The sequence below is a fragment of the Falco punctatus genome, assembly GCF_963210335.1.
Source record: "Falco punctatus genome assembly, chromosome: 6".
Taxonomy (NCBI): Eukaryota; Metazoa; Chordata; class Aves; order Falconiformes; family Falconidae; genus Falco; species Falco punctatus.
In genome coordinates, this window is record NC_137585.1 from 90,450,046 (window position 1) to 90,469,304 (window position 19,259).

Genomic DNA, 19,259 nt, shown 5'->3' on the forward strand with positions numbered 1-19,259 from the left:
ATTGTGGAAACACATTGCAATAAACTGAAAAGTAGAGTAATTCTGTATTTATTCCAATGCCGTCATGTTTCCAGCAAGCTTTCCAGCATTATGTGGTGTTGTAAGGTCAAGCAATTCACCAGCAATATCACAGGCAGATTTCTGCAAAGACTGCCTCATTGACACACACCAGTGTGTTGTTTGAAACCCATAATGTTCAGCTGACGAGGTATTTGCAGTTGTGAGATTATTTTTTCATTTTTCAGATAGCTTATTTTTATTCTTTTCACTTTTTATCATCGTTTATTGTTTATTCATTAACTACTTCCGTTACTTTGCTTGGAATAGGTCAAAGACCAGATCTTTTGCTTTGCCTGTTCTTGTTACGTTACACCTGATACTGTGGTGTCCTCACTTACATAAAGTTAATAAGTGAAATTTTGTGACTGACATCTTTGTAAAGTTGGTCCTAAAATTGAAGAAGGGATGTATTAAAGCCAGGATGGCTGCGACTAGGAGGCAGTGTCAAAAGCAACTATCACATTGTGTTCTCAAGGGCTTTAAAACTGGGAAGCACTACCTAAAGGGCTGCATAAAAGCCACAGGACTGATAACTTTAAGAGTCATCAATATTAATTGAGAGCCTGTAGGATCAGCTACTGTCCCGTAACACCTATTTGCTAGCCGGGGCCAGAATTTTTTCAGAGCCCCGCAATCTGCTGACAGATAGCAGGCAGCCATGGCCCGTGTTATCTGGCAGCGCATGCTTTAGATTTAGCAGCTGGAGGGACTAAGCTTCACATCTCCTGCTTGGATTTCACAGAGTTGTGATATGCAAGTAGGTTTTTAAATGATTCCTAAAATGTTGGCCAGTGTGAAAAATTAAGTCGTGTTGGCTAAGGAAGTGCTGTGAGGAGCGAAGGGCAGTTTCGTGGGCTGGGTGAGGGGGTGAGCCATGCCAGCATCGCAGACCAGCCCCAGGCTGTGTGCGGCGGCTCTCTGGGCTTATCACCCGAGCCCCTCCAGACCCTTACTACACAGCAGCTCTCCCTCCTTCTGTACTATTTTTTTCCCCACTGGACTGCAAGACATCTGCTCTGACAGCACGTCCCAGCCCTCCAACCTTCAGCTGCAAGCAGGCACACAGGCTTTTCATCCCAAAAGATGTCGAATGCAGATCCCTTCCTTTTCAGCTCCTCAAAAAGCTGAGGAGAAAAAAATCTTGGGGCCTTCTGCCTCCGGCTCCAGCCAGCAACCTGCTTGTCCTTCAAGTCCACGTGGGATTTGATTCAAGTTTTGAGGATGCTTTTCAGACCGTGTCTCAAAGCTCCTGCAGGGCAGTGCTGTGGGACACCCATGTGTTCTGGGTGAGGTGGCCACCCTTGGAAGTGGCAGACCCAATAGCGACACAAAGGTGTGTTCTGTTGCCAATCCTGATCAAAGCAGTGCTTCGAATACTTGCTCAGATGGCTATTCCACATAGCCAAAAGTCCCCTGTTTCTAAATAAATCCAGGCAATTTTGGAAAAAAGGGTAGTTAAAATTTATCACATTTCTTGGTAGACCTTGAAGCACAGTGAAGTCCTGGAGTTACTGTAGAGATTTCAAAACTGCTATTTTAATATATTTTATTATATAGATAATATACATAAAATATGAAAATTCAACATCAAAGAATATGCATCAAATGCAGTTCTCATTTACATTACAAACTAAAGAGAATTCAGAGTAGTTTTGGTAACTGGGACATCAATAATGAATGGATATAAGACAAAAGATCTTATTTAAGGTTGAACTGGGGTCTTTTAAATTACTTCTTTACGCATCATAATGAAAAACAGTAATAAACACAATTCAAGAGAACTTATCTGTAAGCTTTCTTTTCTCCTAAATAGTTTTATGCCCGTATAGGTATCTAAAATGGTCTGTACATCCTTGTTATAGCACAGAATTAATACAGAATCATCAACGACTTCCAGCTTAGGCTTTTATATTTTGCCTCCATATTGCCATGGCATTTCCACAGCACACTACAATGCCAGGAATCTCTCCTTTTACCTTGCTCCTTTTTCTCCCTGTGTATTCAGGCCTGTGTGTTATTTGCTTTTGCCAAATATATCATTGTTTTCAGAAAGCCTTGAAGATTTACATTCCTCTCTGAGCTGGAGAGTTATTTCACAAAATATGCTGCTACTTTTTTGAAGCAACAAACCTGTATTTAGTCTTTCTATACGATTGTGGTTTTCCATTTTTTTGAGTTTCAGTACACAAGATGCGTGTGTTAAGGGGGATTGGCTGTGCTCGTGCAGTGAACTGTTAAGAAGCTCTTTCTGTAGCGTCCTCTTAGAGCATCTGGTGTGTGTGTGTGCACTTTGTTTGGCGTATCCGGTACACTGAGGGAATTTTGTGTCTTGGATGAGATACACAATTTCTCCCAAAAGAAGCACATTGTGGAGCATTTTAAAGTGTTAAAGGAAGATGTATTCACATAGTCTTGCCTGATACTCACAGATGATAAATGGAAACAGGAAGATATTCATCAGGCGGTTTTCACAGCATTTCATTTTAATATGTCAAAAGTGAGAATATAGGAACATCAGTGCTGAATCACAAAAGCTCTTAAGCACAGGCTTGAGGCTGAACTCTTGGCTATATGGCTATATTACTTCAAAGGTTTTGGATTGCACTCCCTCTAGGATGATGGGAAAGATTTATTTTGTAAACTCTGAGAATTATTATTATAGAGACATGAGTTCAGCTCCCCTGGCTTTGAGTTTACATCCTTTTTAAATATACTGAAACACCCCAGTATATTGTTTACCAGGATATACCCACAAATGCACCCATCAGGAGACAGTTGTACAATGGCTCTGCTCATCGTGGGGAGCATGGAGCAGGACCAGAGGTCCGTCCTCCAGAGCTGAGCCCACCTGATGGGGTGTACATTTGGCTGTCTGCACGATCATGGCACTCCTTGTATTTGTGCCTACGTTTTGCTGGCATACATCATACCTGCCTGAAAGGCACGTGGTGGTGATGTGAGAGGAAAAAGGCAGCAAAGCTGGAGGGCCAGAATGGTCAGATTGTCTACCTCACCTTGTCTCAGAGATGGCTGCCCTTGGGGCAGTGGCTAAACCAGCTGCAAACCGTTCCAGTTTACAGCCTGGCATAGACAAGAGGTGCAGATCCAGGTCTGGATGTGGCAGTACGGCTGGCTGCAGCCTGCCCCCCAGTGCAGGCCACTTCGGCGTGGGAACCTGGGGGAGCAGGGCTGCAGGGGCAGTGACTGCAGCAAAACTTTCCGTTTTAATTTCCCTTTATTTGTGAGTCACTGCCCACAGCTCCTGCTGCTTTTACTTTCCTCCAGGAATGCATCTGCACAGTTTTAACTGTGCTTGCATTAATGTAATTGTGTAATCTGGTAGCAAGTAATCATGCAAATATCGAACTGTTGGAAATGTCTTCCTTCAGCTGGCTGTGTTGAGCAGTTTTGCTCTACATTTATTTGTCAGACATTGTTACTGGGTAAAATTCAACTATATATGCAATCTTCAATTTCTCTGAACGGTTTTACTTGCAGGATTTGAACATGCTTTGTAACTTAGGAAGACACATGCCGAAACAGAACTGTTAACTAATTAACTCAAATAGTTTAATTTTCTGTACAATGTTTAATTCAGCAGCTGCTTTTGTCCCAGATGCAGCTGATTTATTAAAGGAGAATATCCTCTGTACATTACTTTTTTTAAATTGTCATTCACTCTCAGATTTTGGGCAAGTGCATGAAAAAATATGGTGTACATACAAAGCAAGACACCTGATCCTTTAGTGTTGCATTTAGCACATCTTAATACAGACTTCAGAGTTGAATAAAGAAGAAGTATTTAGGGAGAAAAACAGTTTTAGCAAGTGGCACGCAGAATCCATAACTTCTGTGGAGGGTTACCGCACCCATCTCTGAAAGGTTCAGAAAATGGCTGTCACCTGCAGGATGCATCCATGGGAAAAGGTGGAAGCAACACATACGTCATTAGCACCCTGCTTATTCTATGAACACTTCACAAGTACTGTCGTGAGCTCAGCCGTGCCCTGCCACCGCCATGGGCAGCAAAGCCAAATTTTGACCAAGGCAAAATGCAAACACTTACCTGTTTGTCTGTTCATGCAATCTGCAACCCATAGTGAAACACCGGAACAATTTACATGTATTTTGGTGGACAGGGAGCATACAAATTTTTAATTGGTAGTGTTGCCAACTCTCATATATATATATATAAAATACTCCATATAGATGTCTGTCATCAGCTTTATATTTATTACTGGGTCTGGAAGCGGCCAAGGAATCTGAAAACCCAGGCTAACGCGGTTGGATATTTGCAAGAGGATTGCTCAGCAAATCATGTCCCACACCCCCCTGAAAATTCAGACCTGAAAGGTGATGCAGCATGCTTACCCCCCGCAGTTACAGGCGGGTGCCTCAGTTGCAGAGGAGGTCAGGTGCAGAAGATTGGAAGCAGCTTAACCTTTAGCAGAAACACTTGGACAGCTGAGTGTCACGGCTTGCTGCTGGGGTGAGGTGTCGCCTTCCCTGACGTCTGCTTCTCCCCTTGCAGGAGAGTACTGTGAGGTGAACGCGCGCTCCGGTCGCTGCGCTCCAGGGGTGTGTAAGAACGGAGGAACGTGCGTGAACCTGCTGATCGGGGGCTTCAAGTGCGAGTGCCCCCCGGGCGAATACGAGCGGCCGTACTGCGAGATGACCACCAGGAGCTTCCCCCCGCAATCCTTCATCACCTTCAAGGGGCTGCGGCAGCGCTTCCACTTCACCATCTCCCTCATGTAAGTCCTGGTGGGGAAAGGCTCTGTGGCTGGTGGCCTCTCCGCTTCAGCTTGGGGGGTGTTTGTTAAATACTGTCACCAACCACATCAATCTATGTGTAGGAGCCACTTGGCACATTTCTGACTGTCTCCTGCGAGTGGGGCGCAGTCATGTTGTTTGAAAGCGTTTGATTTCCTGCCCTGATGAGGATGCTGCCGAGTTGCTGACTCCTGACCTTCCTCCGCTGCAGCGTGGGGCGATGGCAGGGGAGAGGGGACACCAGGACCTCTCTGGCCACCTCTCAGCAGCCCTCAGCTGGAGAGGTGCGAGGTGGGGTGGTGGGTTTGCCACTTCTTCTAGTTGGGCCTGTGCCCTCCTGCCTCTGAGGCTGGCTGCAGAGCGTTCGTGCCGCTTGTCCGGGAGCGCTCCTCCCCTCTCCTGTTTCCCAGCCTGTGAGGGGATCCAGGCTCGCCAGGACACGGCCGAGCACAGGCTGGGCCTCCTCAGGTCCTTGCTCTCCGTCGGTTCCCAGCCTTGGGCTTGGGACAACCCCAACCATCCCAGCTCCTGGCCTCGCTCCTCCTGACCTTCACACCCAGCTCCTGCTTCTGGTCCCATCCCAGCTGCCAGGCATGACCAGCCTCACGTCCATCCCATCTGCCCCAGTGTCCCCATATTGGACAGTGTTCTCCTGGGCTGCCTGTCACTTTTCCTGTGGTGGCACTCAGGGGGGAAGGGGGAGCAGTGATGGCAGCTGCACTGTGTGGGGCAGGGCTCTCCTGCCCGGGCTCACACATCCCGGAGGGAAAAACCCTCTTCTGGAGATGACTTCTTGGGTCAGGCATAGGGCTTGTCTGCAGTGGAGCCAGAGCTCCAGGTGCACCCATGCCTCTACCCTGGAGAGGAGGTGGGTTTGCAGCTTTCCCATGGTTTAGCTGCTCAGAATTGACTTTTAGTTCTCCCTCACGGCTGACTGTGAGTAAATAGCACAAAATGTGTTAGCCCCGACCCCAAAGGGCAAGGCCGGGGATTTGTTGATAGGTACGACAGCCACAATGACAAACATGTTTGTGCGTCTGTCCAGAGAAAGTGGTCAGGCAGGACACCACCAGGCATGCGTCCCATCCAGCCCCCAGCAGTTACCTGGTGTTTTACATCTGTCAGGAGCCAGGCAGCTTCTTCCCCTTTTATCTTTCAATCTGCCTCAATCCTAAAGTCTGCAATTCTATGGAATCTTGAGATTTTGGTTAAATCAGAAAGCACAGGCACAGTTTGCACGCGAGCCGAGGCAAGGAAGAGTTGCGAGGGTGAAGATTGTTTTAGAGCATCAGATCTAAGTACCTGGAAAAGCTGAGGAGCAAAAGGCTCTGTTGGACTTGTCAGACCCACAGTGAGTGCAAACAAAGGAGCGGTCTGGGCTGCCTGCCAGCATAAATTACCTGCACTACCTTTGGCTTGTCCCCTCAGCCACCTGGTGTCATTTTTCAGGCTTTCAGGAAGAGATCTTTGACATGTAGGGTGCTTCGAGTTAAAGTGACTCAAATCCTCTCTGTAGGGATTATTGAGAAACAGCAAACTACTGTAGCAAGGTAGTGCTTACCACAGGGTTTCTTCACCGCCTTCCAAACCAAGATGACATATTTAGTCATGAGCTAAACACTGGTCAGTCCACTTGGTGTGACGATAAGAAGTCTAGACCATCATGGGGTTCATCCCACGCTGCGGTAATGACAGATGTAGCTTTTCATACCTGAAGTTCACTTTTATTTATAAACTTGTTATTTCTTTGGCTTTTATTATCCTTCAGTGCAGGTGGAAAAGACTATGTGAGGGTAAGCAAGAATTAGCAGTTCAACTAGACGATTGGTTTGCCTTTGTGATTTGAGAGCATTCATAAAATCCCAGGGGATCTAGCTTCCCTCAGCATCAAGTGACTCATGAGCCGCTCCTGGCAAAAAGCGGGATTTTTGCATTGTCCAGTCTCATAATTAAAATGCGATTTAAAAAAAACCAAAACATTTAGGTTACTGACCAGGCACGTCTTTCTGCTCCCAGCATTGTATGTCTTCCTTGCTTACTTCCAACACTTGCTACTCCTTCACTGCAAAAGACACTGTCAGTGGAGAGATTTTCTCACTATTTGTTCAAAATTCTCTAAGAAAGTGTCTTTTGTTTCCTATGTCCTGAGATTAAAATATCCTTTCTGTTAAAATCCAGTATTTTTTCCCCCAGCTGTGATAACTGAACAAGTTCAAAAGCAGTAGTGTTTTAACTGTTAGTATGATATAACATATGCTTTTGACTAGTGGTAAAGAATGGAACTGAGCACACACGGAGTAAAGAAATATAAAAAATAGCTTAATAATGTAATAGTTTAATAATTAAAATTATGGGAAAGAATTGTAACCATATCAGAAAAATATATTCAAACAGAACTAAGGTTCCTGTTGTTGCTAATAAAACTAAATATTTCTGCCCACTAAGAAGCATCACTAGTTATTATTCTCATGAGTTTTGCTCATATATATTCTGGATAGATCTGATCAAAATGTTTTGATGAAGCAGTTATCTACAGAAAAATACCGTACTGGGAAATATCCTACAGTAACTGTATTTCTTTGGATAAAATGCTTGATGGTGAGAAGTGAATACTAAATCAGTGTTTTGATAATACTAAAATATTTCAACAGTATTGTCTTAATTTAGTTTGCCTTTTACTTCTGTAATATTATTTTATATGATGTTAAATAAATTTAGAAATAAAGATGCATTTCAAAACTGGTTAAAAGTAATCAAAAGAGTAATATAATATTTTGACGGACTATAATGGATATTCTTTGGAGTTTGTATTTTACTGGAAATGTCAAAATTTTGACTTCTGTTTTTTGAACCAGAACAATTAATTCTCCTTTAAAAATATAAAAAAATGTATGGAATTAAAATTCACATTTCCATGTAGCTCAAGTTGAGGCTCCTGGTTCTGCAAGTTCTTTGCTCAGTGTGACCTAAAACATACATGTCTGACAAACAACTTTTGTTAAAAAATATTCTTTGGTTTTGAAATTTTCTATTTCAAATACCAGACTTTGATGTTCTAAAATACTGTTTCTTTCACATTCTCTGAGTGCAGGTTTTGTTGCATCACATGAGAGTCTTGCTAGTAGGCGTAACATGACAGGCACAAGAATAATTTTTTCTGTCCGTGGAAGGCAGTTTTTGTTAGCTGTGTTCAGTATTTGATTCCTTTGTAAGAAAAGTGGGTTAATGTAAATCAGGCATATTTCCTGAAGTTCAAGATACTAAAATCAAACTACACTGCCATTGGGAAACACAAGAAATTCCCATGGTTTATCTCTCTTACTCTCTTTATATAATATTAATCTTTGTAAATATGTTTATGTAAAATGTAATACATTTTTTTGCATTTCTACGTAGATGAAAGCTGTATGCAAATCCCCAAAGATAATAGATAAAAATGATAAAATACATACAACATATAGAAATTTGAAAAAAAAGGTTCTGTGCTGACAAAAAAACCCAGGCTTTTTTTAAAGTGGGGAAAGGTGTAATCATCCCATATTAGGAGCACAATAAAAAAACAGAAAACACCCATTGGTGCTGAATTAGTGGGACCATTTAAGTGTTTATTTTCCTTCCTCCAATAGACTGATCTGTTGATTGATGAACCCTGATTGTCTACATGGTGTTATTAAAGTAACTCTTATCTTTCTTTTCCCCTTGCCTCCTCATCAGGTCTTTTTAAAGATGATTGTTCGTGTACCCTGTAGCATTTAGACAGCAAGCAGGCAGCAAGTATCTCTCCTTTGATGTGAAAATGCTTTCTAGCTTTCGGACTGTTTGCAAAGTGTAGTAAGTGCTACTGTTTGGCAAGTGTTAAATACTCATGCTGCATCATGTGCCTGATTTTACTCCTTGTGAGGGTCAGCATCCACTGCAGAACTCTGCAGAGTAGATTTCTGTAATTTCCGTCTTGCTTGCTTCTGTCCGTTGTGAAAGAGTAGATTTATCCTGCAACTGACTCCTCAGTTTTATAATTTTCTGTCTGAAGAAAGATTCAAAGGCTTGCTTTTCTGCTAAATACAATGCTGTCTTTCTTCTGGGCAACTTGACCATCAGTCTTTAATTCATAAGCCATTAAGCATTCATAAGCCCTTGGCTCTGTGTTCTAGGTTTGCAACAAGGGAAAGGAACGCTCTCCTCCTCTACAACGGGCGGTTTAACGAGAAGCACGACTTCATTGCCCTGGAGATCATTGAGGAGCAGATCCAGCTCACGTTCTCGGCAGGTGAGGTCTTGCTTAAGTCAAATGTTTCTCCTTGTGGTCAGGAGATCCTCTCAAGCTGTTTGGAAATGCATTTTAATGATTTTATATGGCTATTTGCTGCCATATAAAATTGAGTAACTGGCTGACATTGTACAGTGAACAACTGATGCCGAGTGTTGTAAAGTACTCCAGATTGTAGTGGTTTGTGGTGGTTACACTTGCAGTTGTAGGCAGGAGCTTGTCAACATATCAGTTATAAGAGGCAGAGTTTATGACTACTATAAAAGATTGGCACTAGCCTGAAAGTTGGCCTCCGAGCCAATGTTTGCTTAAATAAGACTTTATTTTATCACACTGTGATAAATGTCGTGTGTTTATGCATTTTTACTACACATCATTGAAACGAGGTGCATAAATGTTATCTAAAAATACATGCGAGCCGAAGGAAATGCTAGCAGACAAATGAGAAATGCCTGTGGTTCATTAGGGATTGGTGACGAGCAATGCTGTTGCTGTTGCTGGAATGCACTTTTGCGCTATAGAAGCACCTGTTATTGGAAGAAGCCATAAACAAGAACAAATTTAGGAGAACTTGGCTGTCCGCTCATTGCTACGTGGGCTAGGAAACAAGAAATGGAGGCTTAGGGGTTTGCTTGCTTGCTGCACTAGGACAAAACCAGTGTCTTTTGGTGCTTCTGGGAGCAGAGAGAGGAGAAAGCTGACAAGCAGCGCGCTGGGCGGCATGTACCCCTGCCACTGTGGCCTTCTCCCAGGGCAGAGGTTTCCTCCAGAAGATCAGCCTTGGCAGTGGCAAAGCTCTTTCTGACAAAAGCGTGATCAGAACAAACCCTGACCGTTCCAGCCTCAGCAGAGGGATGTTTCCTGAGTTAAAAAAGCCCAAGTTTCATCCAAAAACTGATGCCCCGCTGTGCTAATTGCCATGAGGGGGTAGCAGGTGGAACTGTTAGCATGCAGCTATACAGCATGGTTGAAGCACATTGAAGCCACCAGGAATTACCTCCTGAATTTCAGCAGGCATGCTGAGGCTCTTGGAGTCCCTCTTGGTTGACTGCTTACATTCCCGCTTCAGCCCCGGAGCAGGTTTGTGAGTTCAGTTGGAAAGCTTTGGTGACTTTACTACATCTCAGCAGAGCAGACAGCCTGTAGTTGTCACAGGTTTAGGGGATGTTTTCCATGGGGACAGAAACAAACATCTGGGAAGCGCTGTTGTTTTGTAGGTCAAGTGGGGTTAAATGTAGGTCAAGTGAGATGTTTGTACCTCTGTACCTAACTCAGGAAATAATCCTGTTATTTCATGTTACCCGTATTCAAAATAGACATGCAGGCTTTAGTCAACTTTTATGTTTGTGAAAAGTGAGATGTTGCAAGCAGTAAAGCAGTAGATGCAGAGCCCACATCGGTGTTGCACTCATCGCCAGTGATGGTTGTTTCCCTCAGAGTCCATGATAAATTCTGTGTGACCCCATCAATTTACTAGCAATGCTCAAGTGCATATCTGGGCTCTTTGAGTTGAAGATATCCGGTTTCATTTCCCATTTATTACCTCAAAGTTGTCCAAATTAGAATTTTAAGGCAGGTTTTTCAATGGATTAGTGTAATGAAATAACATGCTGCAGTCAGAGAGATGTGCTTTCTTCTGTAGCTCTGCTCCACCTGTCTAAACTTGAATCAAATTGCTTGGAAGGCACCCTGAGGATGAATGGGAAAAAAAAAAAACTAAATTCTGCTTGCACTTATGTGCATTTAAATGTGGAGGAACTACTTTAAAATACATGAAACTAAATTTAGATTTGCACTGCTGCACCTGAGAGCAGGTCTGGTCCTGTATATTACAAATGGTATTTTCTTTGGAGGAGAATGGTTAATGTTTTATAGTTTTAAGTGGCTTTTAATGAACAGTACAGGTTTTGGACATCTGATCTGACAGCGTTACCTGTTGCAACAACTTTTTCACAGAAAGCAAAGCAAAAGGATTGGGAGGCCAGTGATCTTCCTATTGCAGCAACTTGCTAGCTGAACAAAAAGCCCAGTTTTTGTCACAGACTTTTTGTCACTAAATGGTAAAAAACATCACAGCAAGTTGTCAAACATGCTAAACTGAAATCTGTATTGTTTAAAAAACAGAATTATATAGGATGGGAATTAACAAGGAATAGTACTTCACACAGGGTAAAGTATTTGTGGCAAATAGAGAGCTGAAAGTACATTTTAAGCTCAACAATACTAAGAACTTTGTTAGCTTATGGGAGGGAGTTATTTTTCCTGTGGTTTATTACGTAGAATTTTCCAGCTGTTAAAAAAAAAAAAAAACACCACCAGAGAAAAAGAAAGAAAGAAAAAAAAAGAAGTTGAAACCTAGCAATCTCTTCTCTGTGCCAGGCCTTTTATGTACTTTCAACATGAACATTTATTTTGCTGCTACCTTGGAATAGATATGCCTGGTTACTGAGCTGGTTCTGCTGACTCAGACCTGGCTTGAAAGCTTCAGATTTCCAATTGCAATGGCAAGGACTTGCTTTCAAATTTAAATACTGAAAGACTGCCAATAATTTCGTTGATTACTGGTAAAATTTTGCTGGTACCAAGTTTACCATGGATTTTGTACTACAGTACTTTCGGATTCAATTTCTCAGCTCTGGCAAGGAGTAGGCTTCCCTTCCCTGACAAAATATCCCAGCACGATACTCATCATATTAAAAAACGCTCAAAGTGCTGGTTTTGGCAGAAATGCAGAAAAATGCATTTACATTTTTTTTCCTCAGTTGACCACTTCAGCAATAGCTGTATCTACCCAATGCATCTGCTACCACAATAAGCAGAAGCATAATAAAAAATAACATAACTTACCCAAATGTGTCAGAAGCTATTTTTGTATTTGTGTACCAAAATAATACCATGAAACTGGGGATATTTACTGTCTCACAGGATGAAAACCCAAATTCCTCCATGATTAAGTAAGACGGCTGCATCCTGTGCCCAATGAGGGTCTTTCTGTGTTTCAGTTTAGTGCAGTGCAGGGTTTGCAGTGATGTTGACTTATTTTTTTCCTTTCTGCCTGCCCTTGCAGGGGAGACAACCACTATGGTGGCACCGTTCGTGCCTGGAGGGGTCAGCGATGGGCAGTGGCACTCAGTCCAGGTGCAGTACTACAATAAGGTAAGACTAGCTGTGTTGGTGATAACCCTATTATATGTAGAGTAATAGAGGTGTGGGTCATCTGGCTCTGACCTGATGTATGCAGATGACCTAAATTTTATTTATTTAACCAGACACATTGCTACAGCTCTGCACAAATGGTACTGGTCTTGCTTACCTTGCTGGGACAAAAATTCCAACTCAGGTCTCTGAGTTTTGCCTCAGAAAGGCAAAGTCAGGCCTAGTACGTCCTTCTCAGAAGGGAAACCTTCAGGTACTTGGAAGGATTTTAGTTTTCAGTTCTTTAAACCATCACAAGTGTCAGTCTATCCAAAACAGCTGATTTGGTGATTTGGATCTTTTTGAAGAATTGTGCAGTGCAGGAACCTTCAGTGTAGTAAGTACAAACCACTAGTGTAGAATTTTCTGAAGCAAGGTAAAACTATTTTCTTCTGTAAAATGACAAGTTTAGCTATTACAAGCTTCTCTGGTTTGGAAAGTTTGGTTATTAAATGGTTGACATGTTTCAGTAATCAAGGACTATCTCACTAAACTATTTCTTTTGTCTGCTATATAAAAAGGTATGCAAAAGAAATGCAAAAACTCTCGTTGCATGCAGTTTATGGCACTCTGGGGCGGGCTCCGGCATCGCTGTCCCACAGCTGCACCCTTGGTAGTTGTCAAAAACGGGTTCACTTTGACTGAAGCAAAGGCAGGGGCTTTGTGCAAACCAGGCATTTTGTGATGAACCAAAAAAGCAAGTTTTTAGGGTGTATGGTGTCATTGTTTACAGACAGATGTCAGAGCTCTTCTATAATCTATAACTAAAATTTGAGAATTCGTTTAGTTACTGAGAGGCGTTGCTTTTAAGTCTGACATGATAGCATTATGGGGATCACGTAAGGGAAGAGAGGAGCATTGTTGTCTATTAAAAAGGAAACAGGATACTGGAGTAGGAAGCTGAATGGAAGATGAAGGATTAATATGATCAGCAAGTTCTGTATTTCCCAGTGCTGCATCCTTTCATCACAGTTTGTGTGGCAGTTTGAATGGGAGGATTAAAAAATTCTCTTTGGACTCCTAGATAGAGTCACCTAGCCTAAGGATATTTTGTTGACAAAATAAAAACATCTTTTATTAGTTATTTTACATTAAAAATAATTAAAACTTGTTTTAGAAATTTTATACTTAATATACTCTCTACTGTCCACCACACACAGAAGTAGAAGCGAAACTTGGTGTGTTGCCGTGCATGCATCTGTGGACACTGTGAGGCTTTTCCTTACAAACTGCAACACACCAGGTTTCCATGGTCTGCGTATTTCTTAGTGAATCGCTTCAGCAGAGTAAACAGCACTTGCTGAAGCAACAGAGGGTCACTCCTGCTTTCGAGCTCCTTGGTGGATGAGTACAGGAGGGCACAGCTGCAGGGACAGCCGCTGGAGCAGCTCGCTGAAGGGCTGCCAAGCAGATAAGGGGCCCAAGCAGTCCCAGGACACTCTTTAAAAGGGAAAGAGATCTGACACTGATGTTAAAAATAAACCTCTGCTTCATTTTCAGGGCTTGCTGCTGTTCCAGCAGACTGGTAGGTGAGCCATGTTAGCAGCTGTTGTTTTCCTATCGCTAACATGTGCGCCTTGTCATCAATTTCTTCTTTTGCCCCAGTTTTTTGAAGAGGAATGAGCCAGTCCCTGCTGCATGGGAGGGAGCTCATGGCAGAGAGGGAGAGCAGAGGGCCCACGCCAGGAAACACCATTGACTTCACTGCCTTTGTCACTCACATGACATAAAAGTGGTGAAAAGCAGGGTCACTGTGTAGAGAGCAGCACTGTGCCCTTTGCTGTCCATGTTAGAGACTGAGGTCATCACCTTCTCCTTAGTAGTACTTATTCCAGAATGGTCAAACTTGGTCTGGGAGAGGGGACCTCATAATATTGAGTAAACAGCACAAGTAGAATATGCTGTCCTATGTGTATTTAGCGTGCTCTTAGGACTTTCCAGCATGTCTGAGAACCACATAGGTTGCACCAGCTCTCCGGTGGTACAAGAAGAGTACCCAGAGGCAGCCTGCTGGCCTGCCTGCTGGGCTGCTTGCTGTGCCCTGCAGCAGGGTTAAGCCTTCGCCTCGGCTGGTTTTTGTTTGGAAAGTAGTTCCTTCGCTACTTCATGTTTTAACAAAGCTGGAAGTAAAGTTCCTACGAGGCAGTTGAAAAGACAGAGACAATTTAGGGTTTTGAGTTGTGCCAAGATAGGTGGGATGCTGTGTCTAAACTTGATGCAGCTAGGACATGCTTGAATAACAGAGCACCCAAAACTCATGAGTTTGCTTAAATTTTGTACTCATGTTATTTTGCAAGTACTGCATCCTTCCACTCTTTTTGAAATTTTACCACAGTGTCAGGTCCTCATCCCATCACTACTCAGCCCCTTTTCTTTGCTCAGACATGCTGCAGCCTTCCTGAGCAGGCACAGCTCCCCTGAGCTGTCTCCCTCCTCCCTGCCTCCAGCTCATGTTTGATCCCCACCTCCAGCCCCTTCTGGACTCCCCTCCCTCCTCTCTGCCTCCAGCTCACTCCGGCATTTTGTGGCAGCACCCCATCCCTGGGGGCAGCTGCAGGGGCTACCTCCACCAGCATCCCTATAGGGGCTCCTTGCCCCTTCTTCTGTTCTGTTTTTTTGCCTGGATCTAGTCTTTGCTCCTCTTGAGACATCTCTTCCCAGTGTTGCCCATGGGAAATGCATAAACCATCACTCCACATACCCGTAGAGACCCATTTTATTCATTGTCTATGTCTCACATTAAAAAGCCCTTAAAGAGGTATATAAATACCTGTTCTTTTTTATCTGTCACTCATGTTGCTTTTCATCTCCCTCCATCTGCCTTTTGCTCCATCAGCAGGTTTTCTTTATTTAATAAATATGATTGCCTTTGCCTATCTGTTCATCTGTCCCTTCCTGTGTCACTTCTGTGCTTTTTTTGCACAGCAAAATGCAGTCATTCTGAACTTTTCTTATTATTCACACTCCTACAGCTGAGTGCTGTCAGGCTGCTCGTCCTGCTGCTGGGGTCACTACAGCTGTGTCTGTCCTCTTCCTGCCCACCACTGTGTCTTTGGGCAGTGACAGGCTTCTTCAAGCTGGACCCTTTTTTCTTGCCTTTAAAAATCTAAGGTATGTTGTGGTGCCATTGAAAGAAACAGCAATCCGAAAATTTGCTGTTGTGCTCACAGCAAATGTTTGGGGTCAGGTACACTCTTAGATTCATCCTTCTTTCCCAGTTCCTTTTTTTGTTAAGCTTCTTTAAAGTATCTTTTTAAAAACTAAGCTAGAAACTGTTCAGTTTAATTCCTCCTTTCCACATTAGTACGGCATCTAGCAAGAAAAAAAAAATGGTTCGGTCTTCTTTGGGGCTTTCAGATAATGCTGTAATTCGCACACAGTATTAGATTTCATCATAGCTGAAGTTAATTTTTCATCTTTATTTTTTGAGGAGAATAACTGACTGGCTTTGATACATAATCTGAATCACTTCAGTCCAAAGCACATTTTCATAGATGAGTTGTCACAACTCTGAAAGCTGTCCCTGCAATCTGAGTTGATCATGGTCGAATAAGAGCACAGGTTGAGTGGTTTTTGGCACCTGTAGCTCTGTGGCTGATATGTGGCGGAGCATCACTGGCATTTGGACTCCAGGGCTGGGTGACTTGGATGGGGGAGGCAACTGGTGGGAAACTTCTGCAGCAGCTATTTTCTTAATGTAGCACACAGTTCTGTGGCATCCTGGTGATGCTGCCACCCTGCACAAAATTGGTTTGATAATAATGATAATGAAATAAGAAGCAAGTGTAGAAGTGACTCCTGTAAATTATTTTCTGTACTCAGCTTAGAAGTGATGTGCTTGGTAATATATATCTTTAGCGTTGTTGAAAAATGTTGCTTTATAATTAACTCTGTATCATGAGGGCCCGCTGCCACTTGGAGATAGACACTGGAGCCTCGACTGGTAAGAGGTGAGTCCAGAGCTGGCTTTGGGCCACCATGTTTGCAGAAAAGCATCAGACCAGTTCTCCACCAGCTTAAGTATTTGATGCTTTCTTAGAAATCCTGGCATGTGCAGGCACTGTGTAAAATGTTACAGTAATGAAACAGATTGTATCAGAGGAGGAAGGGAAGCAATGTCATTTCATTTACCATGTAGTGATGGAAATGGATGCTTCCTCCCCTGGTAACAGCTGACACACTTGATTTCAGTGGAAGTGCCTAAAGGAAGCACGTGGATTGTACTGAGGTTGTACTAAGGAAGTGTTGGCTCTGTATTTCATTTCTGAAAAAGAAAACACCAAGGGGAAGGAATTAGTAGCTATAAGAGAACTAGAAGTGTTTTATAACCATTCTCTAGTTTCAGTTATATATGAAGTCCTGTCAGCTACCCAGTAGCAAGGTATCAGTTTACCTGTTAGTAGTGTTACTTGCCATTATAGATGTTTGCTGACAGCAGGGGGAAGGCAAGGAGGAAAGCTACTCACTGACTCTGTTAGCTTAAACACCTTACCTTCTGGGATCCTTGCAGCCATTAAAGTCAGCGGGAGGTATTAAATTAAAGGTGTGACCTGCTTTATCAAGAGTTATATATATTGAATAAGAAATTTAGAAGAAATGGGATTTTTTTTATATTCTTTTGGAAGAGGAAGTGGGAGAAGGGGGAAGATTTCAGCCTGGCAAGTAAAACTGGTGAAAAATAGCAGAAACAACCTGCTGATTGTTCAGATAGCTGGTGTGAGGGGCAGCAGCAGTGTGAGCTGCACTATTTGCCTTGGTGATGGTGCTTGCTTTCCATGTGATGAGAGTGCAGTCAGCCTCTGAGTTTGGTCCTTATCCTTTGGCTTTCCTGCACCTGCCAGCATGAGTGACGGTAGTAGGTTAAGCCAGGCTGGTATTTGTTTAGAATAGGAGCAGAAACCACCAGGATGTTTGATGGTAGCGATGCTCGGTATCAGTGATATCGCATGAACTATCTGGCATTTATTGCACATACAGGTTCATGTATGATTATAGGCATTGCCTGAGACAGGAGATTTTAATGAGCCCAGTAGTGGGTGGTTTTTTTTAATTAAGTGAAACCTTCAAGCCACTCTCCCAAACTTCTGATAGAAATGCAATTTTGTTCAGAATTTGAGATATGCCATCAAATTTATGTTAATGTTTTACCTGACTCATTACCTCAGGGTAGAATGCATCATTTGGCACAAGATAAAAATGTTTTGCGCATGGACATGTTCCTTTAATTATAGAGGGCATGTACATGTATATTTATATACTGTGTATCTTATGTGTTACTTATACATATGTGACATCAAAGTTGCTTAAGGATGTTACTGTTCTGTAGGCAGAAGCTCCTTCTGCATCTGTTTAAGCGAGCACAGACAATTTTACCTAAATGACAGAAAATCTGAGATCAGAAGCGTGTTAACACCGAGTGTCTGATGTGCAGTAGAGTAATTGTGGGGGATGGGATGAACAAATCCCTGAATGAGTCACAGAATGACTCACAAAAGTAATGGCTGTAAGACTGGGCAGTGTGTGTGCATGGGAACCTCCTCCGTGGTCAGGAAGTGTAAAATGATGGGTACCTCGAAGAGTGCCTCCACTACTGGTCACTTGAGCCTGCAGGCTCCTAGGATGAGATATTCAGGACAAACATTACCCTTTCTCCATAACTGAGCTAGTGTTTCTTCTCATATTTGATAATCCACAGTAAGCTGCCGTTCTTTCACTCCTTCCTTGCATGTCTTTAGACTGAAGAGTACCGTGGCAGTTGTTTCAGATGCTTGATTATCTTGGGAGTAGCCCACCCTTTCACAGTGGTACAGTTAGCAGAGAGACCTGATGCCTTCCATCCCTGTCAGCTTCTCACCCAGCAGAGCCCAGACCTGCGTTTAGCCTGAAGACAGCTGCCGGAGAAAACAGGCAAATTTCTTCAGTTAGAGATAAACTTAAAAGAAAAGAGAGCTGCTTAGGGCTGATCTTCAGTGTGTTGTGAATTCAAAGCACAGGAGGTGCATTGCTCTAAATCAGACTCACATATGCTTTCAAAAATCTCCTGCCTGTGGTAAGTGATGGTTTCTCTTGAGTTGACTGGCCTTTATCTGGGGCAAGCTGGAGCTTGAGTATCACTGAAGCTAATGCTGTAGAAATTTAGCTCTCAGCCCACTCACACACTAGAATTTGCCAGTACCTTTCCTTCCCAGGGAGGATCTATCCTTCCCCCATTGGCTGAAAACCATTTCCAGATGCCAAAACACCCTCTGTTTCAGTGCCAAGTCCTGCACTGTAACTGATTTTCTGTACCTTGGGTGCGTGCTGCAGCTCTCCCCTTGTGGTTGCTCTGCCGGTAGGTGAGTGGGTGGAAAGGCAGCTTTCTCCTTTGCCCGTGGGTTCCTTGGCCAAAGCTGATACCAAAGGGTTATTTAACTGTGCCCGTACAGCTGTGCTACAGCACCAGCAGAGCTTACCAGTAGAGTCTGCATCCACAAATCCTCCATACTGTGGATCGCTAGTAGTGCCTCACAGCTGATGCTGGGAGTTAGCACACATCTGGCTAAAACCAACCAGCTCCGTCTCTGGGGAGATCTCGGTGAGTTCCATTTGCTCATTGTGATCTGAGTGGCAGCTCTCCAGTGCTGCTGGGCAGAGCTTGTGCGCCCGGCTGGGCTCTGATCAGGGCTGGGGGCAGCTGAGGGTCTTGACGATGATGTGGATTCGGGACTGCTGCCAGCTTAGGTGGACTTGGGATGAAGCTGCTTGCAACAAAGGAACAGAACCCATCTGCACCTGCTCAGGACTCAGGGCTTGAAGTGGAAGGGGGGACAGGGTCATGGAGGAAAAGACAGGAAGAAAAAAGCAGCCCAGGCCACGTCAGGGCTTCATTTGCTGCTGTACCTGTAGTTAAGTCGGGCAATATGTTGGTCAGAAAGAGGAGTGTCATATGGGAGCTCTGTGAAATAGATGTCTGAAGAGGCATAGA

General features: G+C 43.4%; 1 protein-coding gene across 5 annotated transcripts in view; it reads left to right on the plus strand.

Annotated features, from left to right (window-relative positions):
* The window catches only part of CELSR1 (cadherin EGF LAG seven-pass G-type receptor 1), a 295,961-nt gene that overhangs the window by 199,911 nt on the left and 76,791 nt on the right, over window positions 1-19,259 (plus strand). For all 5 annotated transcript variants that reach the window (XM_080394090.1, XM_080394092.1, XM_080394094.1 and 2 more), the window contains 3 exons: window positions 4,592-4,814; window positions 8,985-9,100; window positions 12,168-12,256. In XM_080394090.1, coding sequence (XP_080250216.1) covers window positions 4,592-4,814; window positions 8,985-9,100; window positions 12,168-12,256 — 428 coding nt within the window. The remainder of the gene's footprint in view (window positions 1-4,591; window positions 4,815-8,984; window positions 9,101-12,167; window positions 12,257-19,259) is intronic.